The 23,132-nt window shown below is 46.9% G+C and overlaps 4 protein-coding genes across 11 annotated transcripts; 1 reads left to right on the top strand and 3 right to left on the bottom strand.

Moving 5' to 3' along the window:
• Positions 1-68: 68 nt before the first annotated feature.
• On the bottom strand, positions 69-8,395 carry LOC120284726. Its single transcript, XM_039293217.2, has 2 exons — positions 8,359-8,395; positions 69-1,167 (listed from the first exon to the last, which is right to left on the bottom strand). Exon 2 carries the CDS (start codon positions 1,144-1,146, stop codon positions 235-237), a length of 912 nt encoding a protein of 303 aa, XP_039149151.1. The 5' UTR covers positions 1,147-1,167; positions 8,359-8,395; the 3' UTR covers positions 69-234.
• LOC123327197 lies at positions 1,949-5,094 on the bottom strand. Its single transcript, XM_044922898.1, has 4 exons — positions 4,884-5,094; positions 4,204-4,304; positions 2,138-4,071; positions 1,949-1,985 (listed from the first exon to the last, which is right to left on the bottom strand). Exons 1-4 carry the CDS (start codon positions 5,092-5,094, stop codon positions 1,949-1,951), a joined length of 2,283 nt encoding a protein of 760 aa, XP_044778833.1.
• Positions 8,396-9,108: 713 nt separating the features above from the next.
• On the bottom strand, positions 9,109-22,788 carry LOC6738112 (CTP synthase). Of its 4 annotated transcripts, XM_016171505.3 has the most exons (5): positions 16,348-16,531; positions 13,387-13,720; positions 11,287-11,457; positions 10,717-11,218; positions 9,109-10,652 (listed from the first exon to the last, which is right to left on the bottom strand). In XM_016171505.3, exons 2-5 carry the CDS (start codon positions 13,538-13,540, stop codon positions 9,578-9,580), a joined length of 1,902 nt encoding a protein of 633 aa, XP_016031946.1. In that variant the 5' UTR covers positions 13,541-13,720; positions 16,348-16,531; the 3' UTR covers positions 9,109-9,577. The 4 variants fall into 4 exon arrangements, with proteins under 4 accessions (XP_016031946.1, XP_016031944.1, XP_016031945.1 ...); XM_016171503.3 differs by lacking the exons at positions 13,387-13,720; positions 16,348-16,531 and adding an exon at positions 22,623-22,788; XM_016171504.3 differs by lacking the exons at positions 9,109-10,652; positions 10,717-11,218; positions 11,287-11,457 and adding exons at positions 11,546-12,730; positions 12,786-12,935 and having other exon boundaries at positions 16,348-16,539.
• On the top strand, positions 19,087-23,127 carry LOC6738111. 5 transcript variants are annotated; one of them, XR_001599752.3, is made up of 5 exons: positions 19,099-20,797; positions 21,126-21,467; positions 21,534-21,827; positions 22,249-22,270; positions 22,322-23,127. XR_001599752.3 is itself a non-coding variant. In XM_044922971.1 (5 exons), exons 2-5 carry the CDS (start codon positions 20,678-20,680, stop codon positions 22,631-22,633), a joined length of 693 nt encoding a protein of 230 aa, XP_044778906.1. In that variant the 5' UTR covers positions 19,100-19,594; positions 19,760-20,677; the 3' UTR covers positions 22,634-23,127. The 5 variants fall into 5 exon arrangements, 1 of the variants encoding a protein (XP_044778906.1); XM_044922971.1 differs by lacking the exons at positions 21,534-21,827; positions 22,249-22,270 and having other exon boundaries at positions 19,100-19,594; positions 19,760-20,797; positions 21,126-21,252; positions 21,334-21,467; XR_005544032.2 differs by lacking the exon at positions 22,249-22,270 and having other exon boundaries at positions 19,104-20,797; positions 21,126-21,259; positions 21,334-21,467.
• The last annotated feature ends 5 nt before the right edge of the window (positions 23,128-23,132 follow it).

Below are 23,132 nucleotides of genomic sequence, written 5' to 3'. Positions count from 1 at the left end.
GTAGCAATACCGCGGGACCGCGGAGTGGTGAATACCTTGCGGGAAGGGAGGAGAGCGAGAGAAGAGAAGGAGAGCGCGAGCAGCGGTGCTTGCGAGCCGTGGAGGAGCTTCGAGTAAAAGCATTGGCCGCTTACACTGCCGCTCAACTGTTTGCGCCCTTCTGGCGTGAACATTCTCCCCCCCCTTGCGTAGGCAAAGGTATCCCTGGCCGGCTAGACATCAGGATCGGCCTCTTCATTCCGTGCACGCTCCAGAAACGGTCCATCCGAACACCGTGTTCTGCGCGACGGGCAAGCCATCATCAATTTTTAGGAACCCCGGTTGGATCAAGTTGGCATATACATCTGATCCCAACACGAGGGAGATGGAGGCCGGCCGGTGGAAGCGCTCGTCCGCGAGACGAACACCGTCAAACTTGGCCCTGGCGGCGTCGCTCAGAGCTTGGATGGGTGTCCGGATCCTTAGGCTGGGTTCGACCTTCAGGACGACGTTGAGTCGGAAGGTGCTTGTTCGGGACCGGAGTGTCACCGAGCAGACCTCGTTGCCTCCCAGCCGGGCGATGGGCAGCCGGAACGCAGCCGCCAACGACCGGTCGATGCTGCTCACCGGCATGCATGGGTCGATCATGGCCCCGGTCTCGAAGGTCTTCGAGCCCGTGTCCAGCACGACGATGGCTGTAGGCAGAATGGGAACAGCCTTCTGCTGCCCCGTTGCCACCGCCGGAGACGCGACGGAGACCTTCGGACGCCGTTGATTGTTGGCGACTGGGGCTGGTGGCGGAATGCGGGAAATCCGGACCGGACGAGGTGCAGCGGGATGGCGCTCTCTGCGCGTCGGAGCTGGTAGCGCTGCTGGGGACGGAGCGGGACGGACCTCGTGCATGTGGAGTAGAGTGTGGTGGTTTCCTCCACACTTCTTGCATCCCTCTTGGCTTCGGCAGTCTCCTCCTGAGTGCTGATGGGCGAGGCAGTTCGAGCAGTACTTATTAATAAGTACTGCCCGAAGGCGCTTTTCAGCGCTCAGTTTGTGGAACCTCTTGCACTTCCGAAGTGCATGGATTCCAGAGCAGACTCGGCAGCGGTAGGATTTGATACCTCGAGTACGTCTGCTTTCCAACGACTGGGTGGCACGAGGTCGCGGAGCCATTATTGGAGGAAGTGAGTAAGTCTGCCAATAAAAGAAATGAAGAAGCTTAGTATGAGCCGACTACTCTTTTGGCCCCGGAATGGGGGAAGTGCCCTAATCCCTAGGAACGGAGGACTCTTTGTCCTCCATCGGTAGCAGAATAACCTTGTGGACAGGGCGTTTTATGGTGCCGCGAGACGTACGGATCTCGACGACTCGAATGCGGTCGTCGGCTCCTGGAAAGGCAGAAACGATTCTGCCGAGCCGCCATTCGTGCGGTGGTAGATTGTCCTCCTTGACAACTACCATATCGTCGGCTTGGAGATTCCTGGTCGGAAATTGCCATTTGCTTCGTTTATGGAGTTCCTTAAGATACTCCTCTTTCCACCGTGCACTAAACTGCTGATGTTGTGCCTTGAGGTGTTGCCATCGATTTATTATCGACTTGGCTTCGCCCTTTATCTCGGGTTCCGCCGTGGAAAGCAACGGCCCTCCAATAAGGAAATGGCCTGGTGTGAGGGCCAGCAAATCTGAGGGATCTTCGGACATAGGGGAGAGGGGTCTAGAGTTGAGGCAAGCCTCAATCTTAGCGAGAAGTGTCGCCAGCTCCTCAAATGTATATTTGCGGGCTGACGTCGATTTAAGGAACAGGGTTTTGAAACTTTTCACCCCTGCTTCCCACAAACCCCCCATATGTGGAGCCCCGGGTGGGATGAATCGCCATACGAGTCCCTGATGGCTATATGCATCAGTCACGGACTCTTTGATGGCTTGGAGAAAGTCCCTGGAAATCAAAGTTGCCGCCCCCACAAAGGTCTTACCATTATCCGAATGGACCCGTTGAGGACAACCGCGCCTCGCTACGAAACGAGCGAAGGCCGCTAGAAATTTCTCGGTTGTTAGATCGGAAGTGGGTTCCAAATGGATAGCCTTCGTGGAAAAGCACACAAACACACAAACATATCCCTTCGTTATGAGACACGCTCTCCCTGTATAGTTTTTTATTTCGAACGGGCCGGCATAGTCGATACCCGTGTAGGTGAACGCCCTAGAGAAGGAGACTCTATCTGTCGGGAAATCGCCCATCAGCTGTGTTTGGAGTCTCTTCTTGTAAATCGTGCAAATCTTACAAGGATTGACCACAGCCTTCACCAGATTCTTGATTTTAGGAATCCAATACTTCGATCGGATCAGGCGTACGATCAATTGACTACCGCCATGAAGAGTAATCTGGTGAGTAAATTGGACGACAAGGCGCGACAGTCTACAGTTATAGGGGAGAATAATCGGATGACGTTCATCATATTGCAGGGTTTTGGAGGCAGTGAGACGGCCGCACGCCCTTAACAGGCCGTGTTGGTCAATGAACGGGAACAAATTCACCAACGGACTTGACACTGGAAGAGGCCTTTTCTCGGTCAGATGCTGAAGCTCTTGGCCATATGCTCTGCGCTGCGCAATGGAGGTCAGAGTTCGTTCTGCCCCTCGGATCTCTTCACTTGTAGGGCGTGAGTTGGGCAAGAACGAACCTTTGCGGCAGCGTTTAAGGAAGCGTTGAACATAGACCAGAACTCGCAGGGCCTTGTCCAACTTGGAGAAACGCTCGAGAAAGTCGATGGACGGGGCCTTGACAAAATGCACTTTGACCGCGCGCTGCTCTAGCTCGGTCACTGGAAGAGTGTCACTTTGTGCTGGCCATAGCTCTCGTGGCCCTTGCAGCCACTCTGGTCCGTGCCACCAGAGATGGTTATCTGCCAATTCATGTAAGGATACGCCTCGACTGGCTAGATCGGCGGAGTTTTGTTCTGAGCGAACGTGTGCCCAACAGTCGACTGGCGTCGCCTGCGTGATCTTGGCAACTCTGTTGGCCACAAATGTGGTCCAGTTGCACGCAGGCTTTCGTAGCCAGGCTAAGACGATTGTGGAATCTGTCCAGCAGCGGATATTTGAACTGGCGGAGGGCATGTGCGGGAGGATTGCTGTCACCATTTCGGTTAACAGCACGGCACCACAGAGCTCTAGCCGAGGAAGGGAGACGGTTTTTACCGGGGCCACTCGTGTTTTGGCTGTAAGCAGGCGAGTCAGGATCTTTTGCCCCACCTCGACGCGGATGTATATCGCCGCTCCATAGGCTCTCTGGGACGCGTCACAGAAACCGTGGTGCTCTATGATTACCTCAGGCTGGTACCAGATCCATCTCGGAAAGCGGATCTGGTTGAGGTCGGAATACTCGGCTAAAAACGATTGCCACCGCTGACACATTTCAGTGGGAAGCTTATCGTCCCAGCCTAAGTTTTGCAACCAAATCTCCTGCATGAACATTTTTGAACGGATTATGAACGGCGCGAGCCACCCGGCAGGATCGAACAACCTAGCGATTTGGGACAAAACTTCTCGCTTTGTATAGGAGGGTTCCACAACTATGTCTGGAGGAACGAAATAGAATTCGTCGGACTTTGCCCTCCACCGAATACCGAGCGTCTTGGCCGTGCTTTCGGCATCGATGTCGAGGAACTCGCTATGAAGGAGGTGTTCGGCCGGGACGTCTTTAAGGACGCCTTTGTTGTTCGAGGTCCACTTTCTCAGCGGAAACCCGGAGGCACTTAGGGCTGCTTGCAACTCTCGAATTGAACTTTGGGCTTCGATTACGGAATTCGCCCCTGCCAGAACGTCGTCGACGTACATGTGCTGCTGGATGATGCGGCTGGCATTTGGAAATGGCACTTGGATATCCTCTGCCAGCTGTTGCAAGACTCGAATGGCGAGGAAGGGGGCGCAGTTGACCCCGAAGGTAACTGTTTTTAATTCGAAGTCTCGGATATCTCCTTCCTTGTTTCGGAACAGAATTCTCTGAAACGGGGTATGTTTCGGATCGACCCAGATCTGACGATACATTTTCGTGATGTCTGCACTGAAGACGTATTGAAAATAACGCCATTTCAGGACCTGGATCGTTAGATCGGATTGTAGGACTGGACCAGCATGAAGAATATCATTTAAGCTGGTCCCATTTGCCGACGGACTTGAAGCGTTGAATACAACGCGAAGCTTTGTAGTGGTGCTTTCGGGCTTAACTACCGCGTGATGAGGAAGATGATACGATGGAGAATTGTGAGTCGGCGGAACTTCTTTCATATGACCCAGATCCAGGTACTCCTGGATCACGCTGTCATATTGCTCTTTTAATGGAAAGTCTCTTTTTAAACGATTTTCGTTTCTAAGAAACTGAGCTAGCGCAATGGACCTTGAATATCCTAAATCGGATCCGATATTCTCGGGATCCCGGAACGGGAGCGTCACCACGTATCTCCCGCTTGCGTCTTTTGTCGTTGTTTGGAGGAAGTTCCTTTCACAATAGGAGTCCGACTCTTTTACCATCTTTACTGGTAGATCCTCCACCTCCCAGAACTTGCTGAGAAGCGTGTCGAGCGTATCAGGGTCGCCTATTTCATGCACCTGGGTCGTGAAGGATGCGACCCGTTTCGGCTTGCCCTTGGAAATCGGCCCCGTTAGCACCCACCCGAAAATAGTTTCTTGGCCCAGGAGCGAGCCGCAAATATTTTGTCGGGTGCCATCCATCATTATGGATGGTAGAATGTCAGCCCCGATCAATACATCAATTTGAGAGCTCTCAAAAAAGGTAGGATCTGCCCAGCGGAGTGCGGGCAGGTCCTTCAAAGAATTCCGAGGGATCGGATAGGAGGGCAGTTTGCCTGAGAGCTCCGGAAGGACGTAAGCTTCAGTGTCTAACTGTAGACCTGGCTTAGTAGGAGAGCGAATCCCGAAGTGACACAGCTTCGAGGACTTCGCGGAGACTGAATGATTTAACCCGGAGACTTGGGTCTGGGTGTTGCGGAATGGCAACTTGATGAGGTTGAACAGGCGTTCTGAAATGAACGTCGCCTCGGATCCCGAGTCGATTAAGGCTCGGGCTCGGTAGCTCATCCCCAAATGGCACACGTCAATCATCGCTGTGCTCAGTAGGACGGCTGAAGTGCCGGACGCGAAAAAAGTTTGCACCGCTGAGGTGCTTGCCGATGCATTTCTGCTAGAGGGTCTCGGAAGTTGCTGTGTAGGGGGCGAGGTTGAGAAACTCGCATTTTCGGAATTTGGGGGGCTGCGATGCAGCAGCGTATGGTGCCTGCCCTTACATGTAAAGCAGCTGTGCGTGCTTGTGCAGTCACGTAGCTGATGACCTCTGGCAAAACAATTCAGACATAGCTGCTTCTTTTTGATATACCCGGAGCGCGAGTCAACAGACATTTGAAGAAAACGCGGGCACAATCTTACCGGATGGTTCTCCTTCGAACATAAGTCACACCCTTTCTGTTTGGTGCTGACCTTTGTCTCGAAGGATTGAAGCCTTTTTGGAACTGCCTGAGTCGGTTTCATATCTTCGATGGCTTCCAATGTCCGATACCTTTCGCTCAGGAAGGCATTCATTTCTTCCCAAGCTGGGATCTCGGATTTAGCAGTTAGCGACTGTTCCCATAAGGACAGGGTCTGCTTGGGCAGTTTGCTCGCGCAAAGGAAAACCAAGATACAATCCCAGTTTTCTGTGGATACCTGGGAATGCTCTAGTGCTGTTAAACACCCCTGAATCGTGGATTGTAGCTCTTTTAGAGCATGACCAGATTCTTGCGAAATTGAGCTCAAGTTAAAAAGAAGCTTGAGCTGGCTGTTGACTAAAAGTCGCTTATTTTGGAACCGATCTCGAAGCGCCTCCCACGCCGAAGCAAAACCATCATTCGTGAGAGGAGATTTCGCCACGATGGCTTTTGCTTCGCCACTTGTTTTGGTAAGGAGGTGGAATAGCTTCTCGACCGGAGTCAACCTGGGGTTGTTTACGTAAATTGCCGTGAATAGGTCCCGGAAAGTGGGCCATCGGAGGTAGTCGCCATCGAAGACTTCCGTGTCGCATGGAGGTAAGCGGCAGCCGGACGAAATTAGCGGCTGAGAGGGTGCTTGCGCGACTTGAGGCGTTGCTCTGTCGATTGTTTCGCCAATTTGTGCTGCACATGACTCGTATACTGAGTAGCAGTAGTCATATTTGGCCTGGAGAATAGGCACTGTGTCGAGGGATCCTTCTTGGGCCATTAGGTCAGAGCATGTTTCGTACTCTCTTTCCACTTTGTCCCATAAGGCTCGCACCTGTTGCAGACGGACTTGTAACGTGTGTAGGGACGGAGAGGCTTGATCAGGAGTGTTGATCTTCGCTTCGAAAAGGCTTACGCGATCGCTGACGGCGATGAATTTATGCAACGCTGCGTTTGCGGGCGTTGGCTGCTCAGAGGATGCCATTTTTCTTGTGTTAGAGCGTGTGACGCGGAGGAAATCAGTCCCGACAGCGGAGGGACTCTCGGATTTTCTCGATAGAGAAGACTCACTAGACGCTCGCGTCACTGGTCGGGAAATGACCAACCTAGGAGTTGTCTTCGAACTGGTCGATGGCGAACCCTTTGCTTTCGGAGTGGGAGTCGCGGGTTTGACCCTAGGACTAACGGACTTGGGTGCTGGCTTACCGCGAGTGGATAGCGGAGATTGCGGGTTGAACTTTTGTTCTTTTCCAGGTGCGGTGGTCTTTTTCTTGTCTCCCTCTAGGGGCATGCTCAGCTATGCCCAAAGAGAAGGAAGTCAAGAAGGCCTGCACGCCGCAAACAAAAAAAAAAAAATGTGGAATTGAGAAAAAAAGAACCAGATACGGAGGGCACCAAAATCTGGATAGACAAAGGATCCCGTCGGAATTCGGGAGAAAGTTGCAATTGGGATCTGGAGATTGGAGCACGAAAGAAACAAAAATCGCAGTCTTTGTGAAATAAGGCCCAATAGATCTTCAATCAACTTGAAAAAAGCTTAAATGAAGCACAATATAGCTAAAATTCAGTGTGAAAAAAAAATAGCTAGGAGGATTCACAAAAGAAAACCAACAGCTAGAGTGAAGTCCACAAGAAGATATAGCTATATTGGTGGTCCAGAAAAACAATAGCTCAAATTTATATAAAAACAAAAACTATGAATTGACGTTTCTGAAAAAATCGCTAAAAAATTGCTACCAGCTGGAGTCTGGAAAATAGCCAAGGATTTATAAAAAAAATCACTATCGACTGGAAATCCCAAAAAAATAGCTAATATATAGAAAATAGCTAGAAAATAGCTAGAAAATAGCTAGAAATTGGCTAGTTAATAGCTAGCTATAGCTAGAAAATTCAAGTTTAAATTTATAAAAATAGCTACCGGCTGGAGTCTGGAAAATAGCCAAGGATTTATAAAAAATCGCTATCGACTGGAAATCCCGAAAAAAAAATAGCTAATATATGGAAAATAGCTAGAAAATTCAAGTTTAAATTTATAAAAATAGCTACCGGATTTAGGACCACAATTTTATTATTTTAATTTAGGAACCAGAAATGGGAGCCAGAAATAGCTTGTAAAAAAAAAAAAAAAAATTATTATTTGGGTTAAATAATTATTAAATAATAATTATTAAATAATAATCAATAATAATAATAATTAAAACAGTCGTTTATTTCCCTTTTTTTTTTTATTAAATTATTTATTTTTAAATTTTATCGTCGGACTTTTTTTTATTTTATTTTATGTCTCGACAATAGGGTATTCTCTCGTCGCTATGCGCTGGTTTTTGTCAGGGCAATAACGAACAAAGAGGAGACGAAAGAACTTGCACTTGGAAAGTCTGCGTAAGTCGCGACTGTGTGTATGTCAATATCGTTGGAAGCTAGGTCTGACAATGGATATGTCGTAATGTATGTGTATATGGCTATGGGTATTTGTGTGGATGTGAACTTTATTTGGAATATTTTGTATGTGAATATATTGGGTGAATATATGTATGTTTATATTTAATTTACAATAATTATATATTTAATATATATGTGTATATTTAATTTAATTTAGTTTTATTTGTATTGGGTTGTATATTTTATTGAGGCACACACAAAAAAAAACAGCAGTTTAGCAGCGGACGATAACAGTGAATTTTGGACAGTGTATATATGTGTGTACATGCGCTTGGATATCAGCGGAGCACCGTAATTAGGAGGCCGGTATTGGCAAAGTGCTTGTTTATGCACTTAAAAAAAAAGTAATCACGGTGGCTGGGCGCATGTACTTATATATTTTCACTTTTCACTTGATACGGATGGACGGAAAGAATAAACGCCGTTGGAAAAACGAAAATGGCGACCACGGACGGAATAGAATTTAAAGCCGTACTTATCTTGAATTTTCCGCAAGGAGCGCTGGCAGGATCAGAGCTCATCCGGCTCGAAGGACCATGAAATGGAGTGGGCGGAAAAATCCTGGGTGTGGGTTGCTGCGGTTGCTGCTGATTTTTTTCCCTGTAATGAAACACTCGGGATCGACTTCACGAGAATTCCGGTCTTTATTCGCGCACTTGTAACTTAAGACTACCTTAACATTAACAGTAGCAATACCGCGGGACCGCGGAGTGGTGAATACCTTGCGGGAAGGGAGGAGAGCGAGAGAAGAGAAGGAGAGCGCGAGCAGCGGTGCTTGCGAGCCGTGGAGGAGCTTCGAGTAAAAGCATTGGCCGCTTACACTGCCGCTCAACTGTTTGCGCCCTTCTGGCGTGAACACAATTGTCTTTGGAGTATTCCAATAGTTTATGTATGAACAAATTCATAACAATAGGTATGAATATCTTGAAAAGCCATTTTTCCACAACTAATTTTTTCGGAAACTAATTGGCTTCGTTATGATCTCATAAGAGATTTAAATTAATCAAGACTAGCAGATTTCAATTTCAATTTCGAAATTTCGCGCCTAATTTGAAAAGAGAAAGCACACACACTTATTTTCCACGCACTATTTCCAATACCGTTCTTGCTGCCCGCTAAATTCAAAATAAAACACAAACATTTGAAATTGTTTCATTATTTATCCAAAAAATATATGGGAATAAAACATTTCACTTATTTTCTTTCAATATTGTTTAAATCAAAGCAATATTCCTTAACTATTCAGAATATAAGCTGAATACGATAGTTTATTCGTAATTTGAGGAGATTAAAAACTATTTAAATTTTTGATTAAACAAGGTGTCGATTTTAAGGTAGGATTAAAAATAATTGACTGATCGTAGGAATATCAAGTAACCTATAGAGATAAGTAAAATTTATACAACTTTTAAAATCTTTTTAATCGTATGAAAAAATTAAGATTTCCATATAAATTAAAAATGTACGAAAACTGAAAGTAAAAATCGTACTTTACTTAAGCTAAATAGGACAAATTATAAGGGTGTTCTTAACGCCTTTTCCATAAAACGTCAACATTTTCAAATCGACAATACCCCATTATACCCACCCATGTATACTTAAGTTATCCCAAGCTTTTGGGGTTTTGCGATAACAAAAGAACGTATAATAAGCGGATCTTAAACACTTTAGGATGTAAGATACCGTTTACCAGTTTAGTTATAGCCATTCATAAGTTCTATTCCTCCGCAGGCACCTTCGCCGTCGGAAGTGCTGATGGTACCATTGGTAAGATAAACGCCTTCGTCGGAAGTGCTGCTACCAGTTGATATTCCATTTGTGGGTGTGATGGGAATTTTCAGGGATCTCAGCGATTTTGTTGCTCCGGCCAAACCCACAACACTGTCCTCCTCATCCGAGGATGCGTCGGATAGCTGGCGGGGCGACAGGCGGCAACCGCGTTGAATATATTGGTTCAATCGATCCACTGAGGCCAGGATCAGGCCGAGGAAAGGAGGCGACGGCTTCAGGGGCCGCGACAAGTACTCTGGATGATATTGGGTGGCAACAAAGTAGGGATGACCGCTGAGCTCAATGATTTCCATCCTAGTTTTGTCCTCGTCGGTGCCCACAAATCGCATGCCTTGCTCTTCCAGCCGGGGCACGTATTTGGGATTAACCTCGTAACGATGCCGATGACGCTCCTGCACGCTTTTCGGATTGCCATACAATTGGCGAATGACACTAGGACCATCAGCGAAAACAGTGGTTCGCTTGCCCAAGCGCATAGTGCCGCCCAATTGACCCGTGTGATGCTCAGGCATGTCGATGACCAAGGCATTAGTTGTGTTCGGATCGATTTCTGTGGTGTTTGCATCCTTGAGGCCAAGTTTACTTCGTGCGAATTCAATGACCGCCGCTTGCAGACCCAAGCAGATGCCAAGCCATGGCTTTCGATTCTCTCGCGCCCATTGGCACGCACGAATCTTGCCCTCCATTCCACGGGAACCGAATCCACCGGGCACCAGGATGCCATCGCTTTCGCATAGCTTCTGCCACTCCTTGTGGTACTTGCTCGGCTCCGACTGCAAAGTTTCCTCCTCAAGCAGGCACGACTCGATAAAGACCAGTTCCAGTTTGCGATTCACAGCCAGGGCGGCATGTTGCAGGGCTTTAACCACGGAGGCGTACGAATCCGTGAACTTGGTGTACTTTCCCACAACGGCGATGCAAACTTCACGGCGAACGGTCTCCGTGCGACGCGCCAAATCACGCCATTGCTGCAAGCATCTAAAAATAAAAAAGAATTTGTGATTAACTTACTTCCAGAATTTAAATAAAGACCCTAACTTACTTGGTCCTCTTGCTCATGTCGATATTAAGCTGTAGGCGCTCATTTAGGTATTCAATAACACCATTCTGCTCCATCAGCAGCGGAACATGATAAATGGAGTTCAAATCGTGGATGCATATCACCTGATCCGGGCCCACATGACAGAAGTTGCTGATCTTCTCCTTGACCTCCAGTCCAATGGGTTTCTCCGATCGACAGACAATCAAATCGGGACTCAGGCCGCATCCTCTCAGTTCTCTGACCGAACTTTGAGTGGGCTTGGTCTTGGGTTCTCCGGTAGCCTTGGGCAACGGAACCAGCGACACATGGGCCAAACAGAAGTTCTCTCTTTTTACGCGGAACTGAAACTGACGGAAGGCCTCGACGAAAGGCATGCCCTCGATGTCACCAATCGTTCCTCCCAATTCCACAATGCACACCTGTGGCTTTGAAGATCCCTGAACGGGTGTCTGTGCCACGCGCTCCACCCATTCCTGAATGGCATCAGTGATGTGAGGCACAACTGCAAGGTACAGAATGTAAAATTAAATAAAGGATAATAATGGGATTTGACCTAGTTTGCTCACTCACCTTGAACAGTTTTGCCCAAGTACTCGCCAGTGCGCTCCTTCTCAATGACCAACTTGTAAATTTTTCCGGTGGTTATGTTGTTGTCCCGATGCAGGGTAACATCCAAAAACCGTTCATAGTTTCCCAGATCCAGATCCACCTCGGCGCCATCGTCCAATACGTAAACCTCGCCTTGGAAAAAAAATGATAACAATTAATTTGTGGTTTTAGTAAATTGTGGACCACCCTTCTTTGTGAAAATGAAAAGAACTGAAAATCATTTAAATGTTACATTTTTATTTCCAGGGTATTTGTGCTTAGGCGTAAATGGCGCACTCCCAGCTTTCCTTGGAGTGGCGCTCAACTAGAAATCAATCAAATAGCATGGCATGGACACGAACTAAGTATAATGCTTACGATCTAGGCTAGTGGGCGTATGTACAGTCTTGAGCTTAATCTAGTCGTTCTGAGCTGTTCCACTACTTGGACTCCTCCAGATCCTCTTTGTAGAGTTCCTTGAAGATGAGCTTTTGTATCTTGGTGCGTATGCGCAGCTTTTGGGCTGCGGTCAGCTGCTTCATGTACGGATGCAGGCTGAGCAAGTAGTGGTAGTCATCGTCCTCTGGTACGAGCGGAGTGTCCATTGTCGAGGAACCATTAAAGTTGCTATCCTCGGAGAGACGCGGCCGCTTCAGCTTAAGGGCGGGTATCAGTCCATTGGCATAGGAGTGTTGAGTGAAGCTCAGGTGATCTCCGTTACCTCCTACAGCAGAGGTGGCTCCGAAATCCTCATTTCGGTCTTTGGCCGCAAGGTGTGCTGCTGCCAGAGTGGCCAGCGGATGGTGTGCTTTGTTGTATAGTGGCGGTGGCGACACAGATCTCTTGCCGCCCATTGGCGCTCCGTTCGAGGACACAGATGACGCGGATGTGGTCGTTGCCGGCGCCAGAACAGCTGCTGAGCCCGGTTGTTGTACTTGTGCGGATGTGGTGGTCACCATTGGCGGCGGAGAACAGTGTGCGGCTGGTGGTTCCACCAGCACTTGTAGTGAGGGTGCCACTGGAGATGTCTGGTGCTGTGGCGGAGGTGGCTTTCTGCTCAAGTCCTCCGCCTCCTTTTCCAGCTCCATCAACTGAGCGCGCAATAATCCTGCCTTGATTAACGCGTGCTGATGTGCCTCTTCTTGTGCCCGCAAAGCTCCGGTGGCCAGTGGTGTGGTGCTAACTTGATTCATTTGATGCGCAGCCGGTGGCGTGGGCATCGTTTCCTCCATGGTGGCTTCGCTAGCCTCTCCGTCTGCCTCCATTTCCTCCTCGTCGTAATCCTCGTCGCTGTCCTGCAGACGACGTATTAGACCGTTTGTTAAATCCGGCTCCACCACTGTCTTTTCACAGTCCTCGCTTTGCTGGTTGAAGTAAAATGACTGATCCTGTTCGTTCTTTGGCAAACGATGACGCATGTGGTCAGCTAAAGAATGTAATTCCCATTTATTAAAGTAAATAATTACATGACTTGAACTCACTTAGAAACAACAATGCATAATAGTGCAGCCATTTGGACTCAAAGGTGGCCGGATCCACCATAAAATCACCGTTATCTGCCCGCGGTATCCTTTTGTACTCCACACGGAAATTGTCTCGAAGTCCCTTCCACTTGGCCTTGAGAACGATCTCTGGGAGAGAGAGTGGGATAACGATAGAAATCGCTTTGTTCGCGCTTGGAGTCATTGTCAGTGTTGCCAACTTGGCTTTTTATTCGCCAAATCTGATTAGAACGGGAAACTATTTAATTTAGCTTCTTATTTTAAATTGAAGAGGTTACTAACTTTTTATTTTTATTTAAAATGTATTGCTTTAAATGCTTTTAAAGTTTTTAGAGAACACAGACACAGAAAATTTTTCTTGGTAGTTATCTCATGTAAAGTAAGTTTATTTTCTACATGTTTTTAACGGTTGTACAAAAACAAAGCCTAATACTGTTTCGCTTCAAAAATTTCATTTCATTCATATTTATATTTATTTAAAGTAATAAAATTTGTCTACTTTTGAGTTAAACGGATTTTAATCGAATTTTGGTTGGCAACACTGTTCTCGGAACTCCTTTCATAAACATTCTCCACTTACTTGGCAGCTTGTGCGCTCCGCTCAGCTCGTCCCACATCTGCTCGAGGAAGGCCTTGTTGCAGTGGAAGTTGCGGTTCCAGATGGCCGGGCGCTCCTCGATGTCGTGAATAAACTGCTCCACATTGAGCACGATGGTGGACTTTTTTGGCGCCATCTTAGCGCGCTCAAAGCGATTGAGTGAGTTGTATATATTTTATTTTGCACTTTTGTCTCTATTTCGCGGGCACACTTTTTTTTAATTGGCAACTCCTGCTGGCTCACTTGTCCGCTCAGCTAACGGTGAATTGCAATTGCATGCTCCAACGGCACACATGCACACCACTATACAAACTCACTGAGAGAAATGAAGAGCTTTAATCGGCTTCTTGACCACTCACTAAAGCCATCCCGCTCCCACCCACGAGTTAGTTGCGATCCCCGACCATCAATGAGCAGCCAGTGCTCTCCAAACTGTTAACACAATAACTTCATTAAGATTCCTTCCTTGGGCTTAGGCCCAAAATCGAGCTGGGCGACAGGAAATGCCGCGCTGCTCGCTCTGCTCCCCATCGTCCATCTTCTCCCTCCCTCGCATTCTGCTCCCCAGCCAGAAGCAAATGAAGAAGAGGACGCGGCAGGAAAGAAGCAGCGAAATCAAATTATAAACACGCCAGGGCGGGCGAGAGAGCGCGGGGCAGACAGGAACAGACGGCGATGAGCGACGACCGAGAGACCAACCAGCCAACGGTTACTCCACGAGCCTGCCTGACAGCCCCTCTGCCCCGCTGCATCCCGCTCCCACTTCCAATTACGCTGCCGGTTCCGCTGACTCTGTCTCTCCCTGCTCCCAACCCTCCCGCACTGCACTGGATACACTTGGAAAAACAGGTGAATAGTTTTAGTAGTCCATTTCAGAAATCTTGAGGATTGCAAGGAGTGAATACATTTCAAAAAAAAAATAACTTAAGAATAACATAAGAATCAATCATTTATATGTAGCACTTGGCAGCATATGAAAAGAAAAATTGTAAAATCTACAATTCTTGTAAATATTACTGATAAGAAAGTTTAGGTGTTACTCCTTCCCACAACTAATTACCAATACAGTACACCCCTTTCCATCCCTCATTTTCTTCGAGTGCATTGTCTGGCCCCAGTGCATCGGTGTGGATGTGGACATGTGGTGTTTGTGTGTGTGTGAGTCAGGCGCAGGCGGCGGCATTCAGTCAGTCATGCAAAAATGTTTGCCGTGCACAGAGTGCGAAATACTAAAAACGGCAGCGTGCGGAGTGTGGAGACTTCGGATTGTGCGAAGGGGACGGGGAGAGGGGGGCGCAAGGGGAGCGGATGCGAAGGCACAGGCCGCAAAGCACACACATTCACAGACATATACATACATATGTATGTATGTATATTCCAGCGAGCAAAAGCAATTTCTGGCGGCAGCTACAGCTTTGCTGCAGGCACAGCACGGCAGAGCAGAGCAGAGCAGACAAGAGACCGACCAGAAGACCAAGCCAAGCCAAGCCAGACAAATAATGCGTCACGTTGCGCAGTCGTTAAATTTTCGTTTTCGTCGTTGCCGTTGCTGTTTTTATGGGCAAAAACTGCCGGCGACAGTGTGTTTCACTGCTGCTGTTGTTGTTGTTGTTAGGCGAGGGCAGGGTGAAAAATGTAGGGGAGGGGGCTATCGGGGTTGGAAAAGCGGGCTGAAAAGCTGGCCCAGCTGCTGTCGAGGTGATTGGGAGCTGGGAGCTGGGTAACTAACAGCTCCTCTGCTGGTAGCCAAGAATTTCACAAGTTTCGACCCGCCGTGGAAAGTTATGAGGCCTCACACATACACATACACGCTCAATGCTTTTTTTTTTTTTGAACTGGAAGCTGTTTGGCTAGGAAATTGGCAGCTAAGTGGACTAACACTGTGGGGATTTGGAAATCATTTCCTTAACTTTGATTTCCCGCTGCTTATCAGCAAGAGTCAAGGAAACAAGAGATAAGAGAGTTGCTTTGGCTGAATAACTATACTATTTATAGGTCAGATCTTGCATAAAGGCGATGTATTGATCGAAATGAAAGAAAGAATGAGAGCCTGGAAATCTTCTGAGCACTTCCAACTCTCTTTTTGCTTAACCCATTAAAAAGCCGAAGGGTGTGGAGAGTTCAGATTACATTAAATGTGGTTAAGTTACATTAACATGTTAAATTGATAGCTTGCTCGAAACTACTTATGGCTTATCAGGAATACAAAAAACGGTAAAACAAATACGTTTTTCAAATATAATATTGCTTGGAATTGGTGAAAAAATTGATAAAGCAGATTTGAGGAATTGAAATTTAAATTAAACCTGCATATTTATATTAAACCTATTGCAGAACGTGGATGTTTTTCATATATATCGATAAGTTATCTTAGGTCATTTGCACACGCATTTAAATATTAGCCCTTTGTTTTCTTTACTCCCTTTTAGGCTTTAAAGTTTCAACTGTATTCATTGTTTCTTCCCTTTCCTTAAGATTTACATTCAAGTTCTTTACTCTTTCTCCGTTTACAAAGCTTAAATATCTTTTCTCTTATCTTCAAATTTCCAGCCCACCTGATATGTAAATCATATATCGGTTCCTAGCGTTTCCCTTATCACCAAACTCCCGCTCTCTTTTATGTCAAACTACTCTCTTCCCTTTTTCCTCACCAAACTTTAATATCCAACCCCCCCCCCCCCCTCGCTAAAAACTGTCATTGAAATTGGCCCAGGAGTGAAGAGCAAAGAAAGATGGACTCAAAGGGGGGTGAGGCAATAAACCATATAGTTTCCTCTATAAAATCAATAAAACCCACGCACACACATGTGCGTGTCTCACTCGCTAACACACATATGCAAAAATTAGCGCGCCAGGAGTCGCAACTAACGGGACATGTGAGTGGTTTCCAGAGGGTGGCGAATCAGTGGGGGGTGTGTGTGTGTGTGTGTATGTTTCTGTTACCGCCAAGTTTATAATAAACGCTCGGTCAGCCGCGCCGGCCCGTAGATTCCGTTATGTCCCGAGAGCGTTTTCCACGAGCGCGAATGAGAAGTCGAGAAGCCGAATTGCGGAATTGCGAATTCCCGAACCAAAATGCGAACCACTGCTGATTGCAGTCAGCTTACAACTGAAATTGAAAATTCAGCAGAGCAAAGTGCGAAGCGCCGCTGCTTCTGCTGCTGCTGCTGGCTGTCGCAGCGTTGTTGCTGTTGCTTTTGCCTTTGCTGCCGTTGACGCGCCGCCACCGCTGCCGCACACAGACCGCTCTGCCCCTGCCCCGACCCCCTCGCTCACACTCTCTCGCCCCCCACCTCCCCTTCTGACCCATCGGCTATTTGCCACTGCGACAGGCTGCAGTCAAGCCATCCGCCATCAGGCCGAGAGCCATGAGCCATGAGCCAGCCAGCCAGCCAGCCAGCAGGCCGTGTTCAGGCCCAGGCCCAGTCGCAGTCGTAGTAGTCCCATTTCCATTCCCACTCCCGCTCTCCCTACTGTTCCCACTCCAAATTCAAATCCCCGGCCAGGTCCACAAGCCCCCCAAAAGCCAAGCGAGCCAGCCAGAGCCACCAGCCAGCCAGCCAACAAAACGTGCCAACTAGCGGCGGCAGCTGAAACGACGCCAGCCAAACAGCCAACAGAGCCGCCAGCAGCAGCAGGCAGGCAAAATAATATGAAAAAAAAACAAAAAAAAAAAAAAAGTCCTAAAGGCCTTCTAGAGAGAACGAAAATGATGATACTCTTGCCTTGAATTGTCTTGAGATATATTTATAGTTGATAACGAGAAAATATCAAGTCCCGGTTGAGATTTGTAGAAATTTAATGAGATTAAGAATCAATGAAAAATATCATGTGAAGAACCTGCGCAGCCAAAACCAGTTGAGAATTATAACGACCAAACTTCTCGCTTATATGACTAACAATAATATAGCTCTTGATATTGGTGGTATATGCTTTTCTAGTACTTAGCAATAAACCTTTATAGAATGTAATCTTAAGAATTAGGATCCCGGAGGTGTGCTCACTGTGTTTTAAGATAACTAGATAAATCTAGTTGTCAAACTGTATTATATAGATTTTAAAAACTTATTTGTCAAGTTCATTACAAATAATAGATAATTTTAAATACTAAGATATTAAATGCTGTTGGGTGGGAGATTAAATCGTCTCATTCTTCTCGCATCCGAATGTCCAACCAACCACTCGTCGAACTGGCAATACCCTCCGGAAAAGAGAGGGCATGAGAAGCGCACACTGAAACGCAAAAAACGCCAGCGAGGAGGCGCAGGCCATCCAATGGGCGGAGTGGAGGTGGGAGGGGCAGAGTGGGGCAGAGCAGTCAGCAGGCTGGCAGTTAAGTTCAGTTTCAGGCGAGAGCCAAAGCCACGCCACAAGCTTTTGCTTTTGCTTTTGCCGGCGCGACACACATACATCCGTACACAATGTGTGCCTGTGTGTGTGTGTATGCGGTGGTGATAGGGGAGGGGGAGGAGAGTGCGAGCCAGGGGGAGGTGGAGAAGCGCGCACAAACGCTAAAAACGGCCGCCGCCATTTGCTTCGCTCTGCTCGCTTCTGGCTCCCCGTGTTGTTGCTTTTGCTTCTGCTGCTTTTGGGCATATTATTGCCGGCTATCCAGCACACGCACACCAACACACTCACCCAGAGCCGCACGGCCACACAAACACATGCGAGAGAGAGCCAGCCGTGCTGTCTGTGTGAGGTGGAGCCGGTGGCCTGCTCTCCTCCAGCTCCTCCCTGCCCCCGTGCTTCCGCACTCTTCCTTCGCTCTTCCTGTCCTGCCTGCCTGGCTGCCTACTGCATGCTCAGCCAACAACAATCGACGCGCGGAAGCGAGCGAGCTAGCGAGCGAAAAGCATAAACCATGAAGAGAGCGAGAGCGGGGTGCAAGGGGAGCGGGTGCTGGTGAGGGCGCGGGCGGAGGAGAGGAGGCTCGTTAAAATCACGCGACAGGAGGCAGCGGCGGCAGCAGCAGCAGCAGAAGAAGAAGAACCAACGGGGGCGGTGCAACAAACGCCCGGCAAAGCGAATCGATGTGAATTTGGCTGTGGCTCCACGGCTACCGCTGTTCCTCTTTCCTCTGCGCTCTCACACTTCCCACTTCCTCCCCTTCGCTGCACCCGCTCATCGCTTCTCTGCTTCTGCTTCCTCCTCCTCGTCTCCTTCTCCGGCTACCATTTCTTCTTCTTCTTCTGGCGCCTGTCGCTCAGACACCGTAAGTGTGAGGTGGGTGGCGTTGGGTGGAAAAACGGAGGTGGCTGGCAGCGAGGTCGTAATACAACGCTGTATTGTAAGGGGCAAGTGCGATTGGCCAGCCGCACCGAACTTTCCGATTTAATTTCTCACAATTAAGCAACGGAATCGCGCCCCCAGTTGCATAATCGCCGTTAGCTATTCTTATATGAATATTCTTTAAGCCTGACATAACGATAGTACATCTATGTAATAAGCTAACTGTTTCAAGAATAAGTTTGCAGTTGAATTATACATACATGCTTAACATTGTTTGGGAAAGAAGAATCAATGGTCGATGGTTTTGATAAGATAATTTTGAAACTTTGATAAATAAAATCCATATAAAACTAGGTCTGGATTATTAAAATTGTATATTTTTAAGATTTCTTTGAAGTTATCTAACAAAGTTATTAACTTCTTTAATTCTTAATAATTTAACTTTATGAATGTTATTATTGCAGATTTTTATGATAACTGGCTGAAGTTAACTTCTGGGATGCTAGAGTTTGCTAATCTTGTAAGAACACACCTTTGCCATTACTAATCAGTAATCAGTAACTAAGTTGCTCGGACCAACAAAAATGAGGATAATTTAACTAACGGCTACTGTGTTCCGTAACTTCCCTGCTGTCCAATGCAATTACTTAAGGCGATCCATAAGCTATGCTTAAAGTTATGGCAAGTGGGCAAACTTTCGACCAGACGCAAGATTGAAGCTTATGAAGCCATAGAACACACACGCACACACAGACACGTGCGGGTCCATCAGTTAACCGTAGTGTGTGTGTGTGTGTGTGTGCGCCAGCAAATGAGGGGGCGGAACGGTGGCAGGCGTGGCCGAGGGGCGGCGTTGGGAGGCAGCCACTCAACTCAGACGCCAGCAACGCGTAGCAACGGTCACATCCTGCTGGCGAGCTGTCGTTGGAGAGTTGGGCTGGAGAGCCGCCACAGCGAAATGGTATTTTCCATTTAATTTTTGCACACTCGCACACACGCACAAAAGCTCGCACACGCGGGCCATATGTACATGGGTACAGTGGAGCGTCGATAAGTGCAATTAAGCAAATTTCGAATGGCATACATACAAATATGGTCTACATTAATAAAGGAAATCTAATCTTAGTGAGTTACTACTGTATGTGGCAGCACACGCACAAGGCGGAGCTGGAGTGTGAGCAAAAAAAGAGGAAGAGGAGCATCAGAGCAGCCAGAGGTGGCAGCAACAACAACAACAACAACAACGGCAGCAGCAGCAACAGCAGAGGCCCAAGCATTATTGTCGTCGCGAAACGAAACGTGAGCGTAACGAATGCGCAAGCAGAAATCCAGCAACAAAGCAAATGCAGGCCAAAAAGGCGGTGGAAGCAGGAGGGGTGGTGCCAGGGGGGGCAGTTAATGGCGCACAGGCAAAGAGCAACAGCTGCTAACGATGTTGACGCGTCGATGACGGGGCCGCAACCAAATGGGCAGACAGAGCTGCGAAAGAGAGGACAAAGAGGACGATGAGCAGGAGGCGAAGGCGGTGAACGGCGGAGAGCACAAGAGCTTGGCTCTTTTATGGCTAAAAACGCTAATGTGACCGATGGACCTGTATGGGGGAGGGGAAGGGGGAGGGGAAGGGAGCATGACGGAGCGCAAAGCACACGCAAAAAGCCCAGGCAGCAACAAAGCAACCCAAGCACTCGGCAGCTAGAAGAAGACACCCTCAAAAGATGGAACACCGCAGCGGCCAATATGGCGACCCTTGCCATTTCCCATTCCACTTTCCCTGCCCACCAGCCCCCACCCCCTCCTTACAGCACCCTCCTTACTTCGCACCCACTCACACTCACACTACCGAAATTAACGCAAAACAAATGAAGCACACGCATGTGCCGCCGCCGCAGTCGCAGTCGCAGTCGACGTTGGCAGCGAACTCAAGCGCATCGCAACAACTACAGACACAACAAATGAGCAGAATTGCATTTTGTGCATTTCGACCCCCAAAAAGTGTAAGCTGGACGCAAAAATGCAAATGACAGGCGGCAGACAGTAATCCCCCATGGATGAACGGGCTAGCGGGGCGGGGGCGGGGGCGGGTGATGGTGCGTTGCGAGAGGGAGATGGACTGACCGCCCATTCCACTCATCGAAGTTGCTTGGACCTATCCACACCACTCAAAGTGAGTAATAATTGATAAGGCATATTTTTCAACTGAAATGATTCACCATTCAACCAGGTGCATTAAACCTCAAAATATAACCTTAATTTTTTTTTTCAACTAGTTATATGTTTTTATATTAATTGAACCTAACCTAATAGACCATTCAACTGAGAATACTTTGTTTTATTACAAACACATACCATCTTCAAGCATTTTTAATTATATGCAAAGTAAAAAACAATATAGTTATGCATACTTTTAGTTATTTCATGTTTCAGTCAGAAAATCACGCATAAAATAACCACAATAAAATGCATTGATGCATTTCCATCTCAATCCTTTGCAGATCTGGAGTTGGTTCGGACATGGCCACAGGTGGCGCCGGCATGGTCGACGAGATCACCGAGGTGGTGGAGCTGTCCCTGGAGGAGGCCAAGCGGATGACCCAACAGGGAGCCGTCAACAATATCACAGTTTAATGTGATATGATTTTGACTTATGCTTGATATTTAAATCATTAAACATATTATAAAATCGCTTTCAATTTCGTGCAGGTCAACGCTCTCCACGCACACGCACACACACGCAGGCAAACAAACGCATCGTAATTGCATTGGACCGTTCAATAAATAAATTGGCAAGTGTTGTTGTTACTGTTGCTACCAATTTGCTGGAAGGGAGAGCCAGAGTAAGTAAAACGGATCAGCGAGAGAGGAACAACAAGTTCTTATTTCTCAATTAAATTAAATGTCAGTCCTAGTTTAGCCGTCATTGAGTTCGGATCGATCGGTTACAATAATTTAAGGTGCAGCTGTGTGAAAAGTTTCCCTTTTCCGCAATCAAAGAAATTTAATCACTAACAAAGGCAAAAAAAGAGCAAAAGAAACAAGCGAGCAAGGCAGAGCAAGTAAAACGGACAGAAAAAACTTTCATTTTCAATGTCAAGCAACAATAACAACAACAAAAAAAGTCTGCCGGTTGGGGGAGGCGATTTTGTGATGAGAGAGCCAAAAACAGAGAGCGGAATTAAGAAAGAGAAAGGAAGAAGGTAAGAGAGATCTAACTTCGTTATTCATTCTACAAGAGCATGAGCATTGGTAGCAATTGCTTGCTATCACTGCTGCCCGATTAAAAATCGTTAATTTCTTTTTGATTTCCGACTAAACTTGTTTAAAAACAAAAATTTATTGTCAAAGTCCAAGATTCAAAAACACGTGCAATTGTTGCTGGTTAGCAGAGAGCGAGAGAAAGAGACCGCATGAAAAACAGCTGACGACTGCCTTTCTAGTTATCTCTGTTACACCTTCTCTAATTTATTTACACTTGGAAAAACAGTTTTACCATATGCTTTTAGATGAGATTCTTTTTACAAGCAGCCCGTATTAAATCAAATGAAACAAATCGTAAAACTTAGTTTCACCTTACATTTATTATTGATTAATTATTATTATATATTATTGTCTTTATAGATTTAGAAAGTTTTGCCATATCGTAAGTGATGTTGCTTTATTTATTTGTTATTAAACGTTTGTTTTTGCTCAGGTTTTTGATTTTGGCGGGAGAGCGCTTTTTGCCCCTCTCGATAACACTGCCACACCGCTCTCTTCCCTTTTCGTCTCGCTCACGCCATGTGGTTACAACCAGACGCGTGGCCTTTGCAACAACAACAGTCTTACAACAATAGATGCACATACTGACACTCGCCGCACACTCACACTCGCACAGATGGGCAAAATATTGAAAAATTGCCAAAATAAGAGACCAGACATTTTTCGAATGTCGAAAACAAGATATACTATACACACCATATATCATATAATGGGAAGAGCTCTTGAAAACTCACCATGCTCATAAGGCGAAAAGGTTCCAGCATCTATATTGATATAGGGGTCAATCTTGATGGAGGTTACATCCAGACCACAGGATTTCAAAAGCGTTCCGAACGAGGAGGCAATCACTCCTTTTCCCACGCCACTAATGACGCCGCCAGTGACCAGGATGTATTTCATCTTTCCGTCTCGAATGTCGAACTATCGTATCACCAAATCTCGCGGATAATTGTATTATCGGTTCAATTCGCGATGGACACTCAATCTGGGGCAATCCGAGCAACAATTGCGTTGTTTATTTGCCTTTTTATGCACGTGGTTTTTGAATTAAGAAATTAGAAATTCGCATGTATGGTATGACCACCACTCATTTTATTGATAATACCAGTGACTCACATGTGTTGTTAAACGTCACAAAACCGCGCGGATGTAAACATCTCTACATTTCTCTTACATGATTACTACATGACTCCGCGCACTGAAAAATAAACAAGAATCAAATGTCATTTTAGCATAGAAGTTAC

The sequence above is a fragment of the Drosophila simulans genome, chromosome 3L (assembly GCF_016746395.2).
Source record: "Drosophila simulans strain w501 chromosome 3L, Prin_Dsim_3.1, whole genome shotgun sequence".
NCBI classification, from domain to species: domain Eukaryota; kingdom Metazoa; phylum Arthropoda; class Insecta; order Diptera; family Drosophilidae; genus Drosophila; species Drosophila simulans.
The sequence above is the reverse complement of the archived record's forward strand: the minus strand, read 5'-3'. Positions and strand labels throughout refer to the sequence as shown.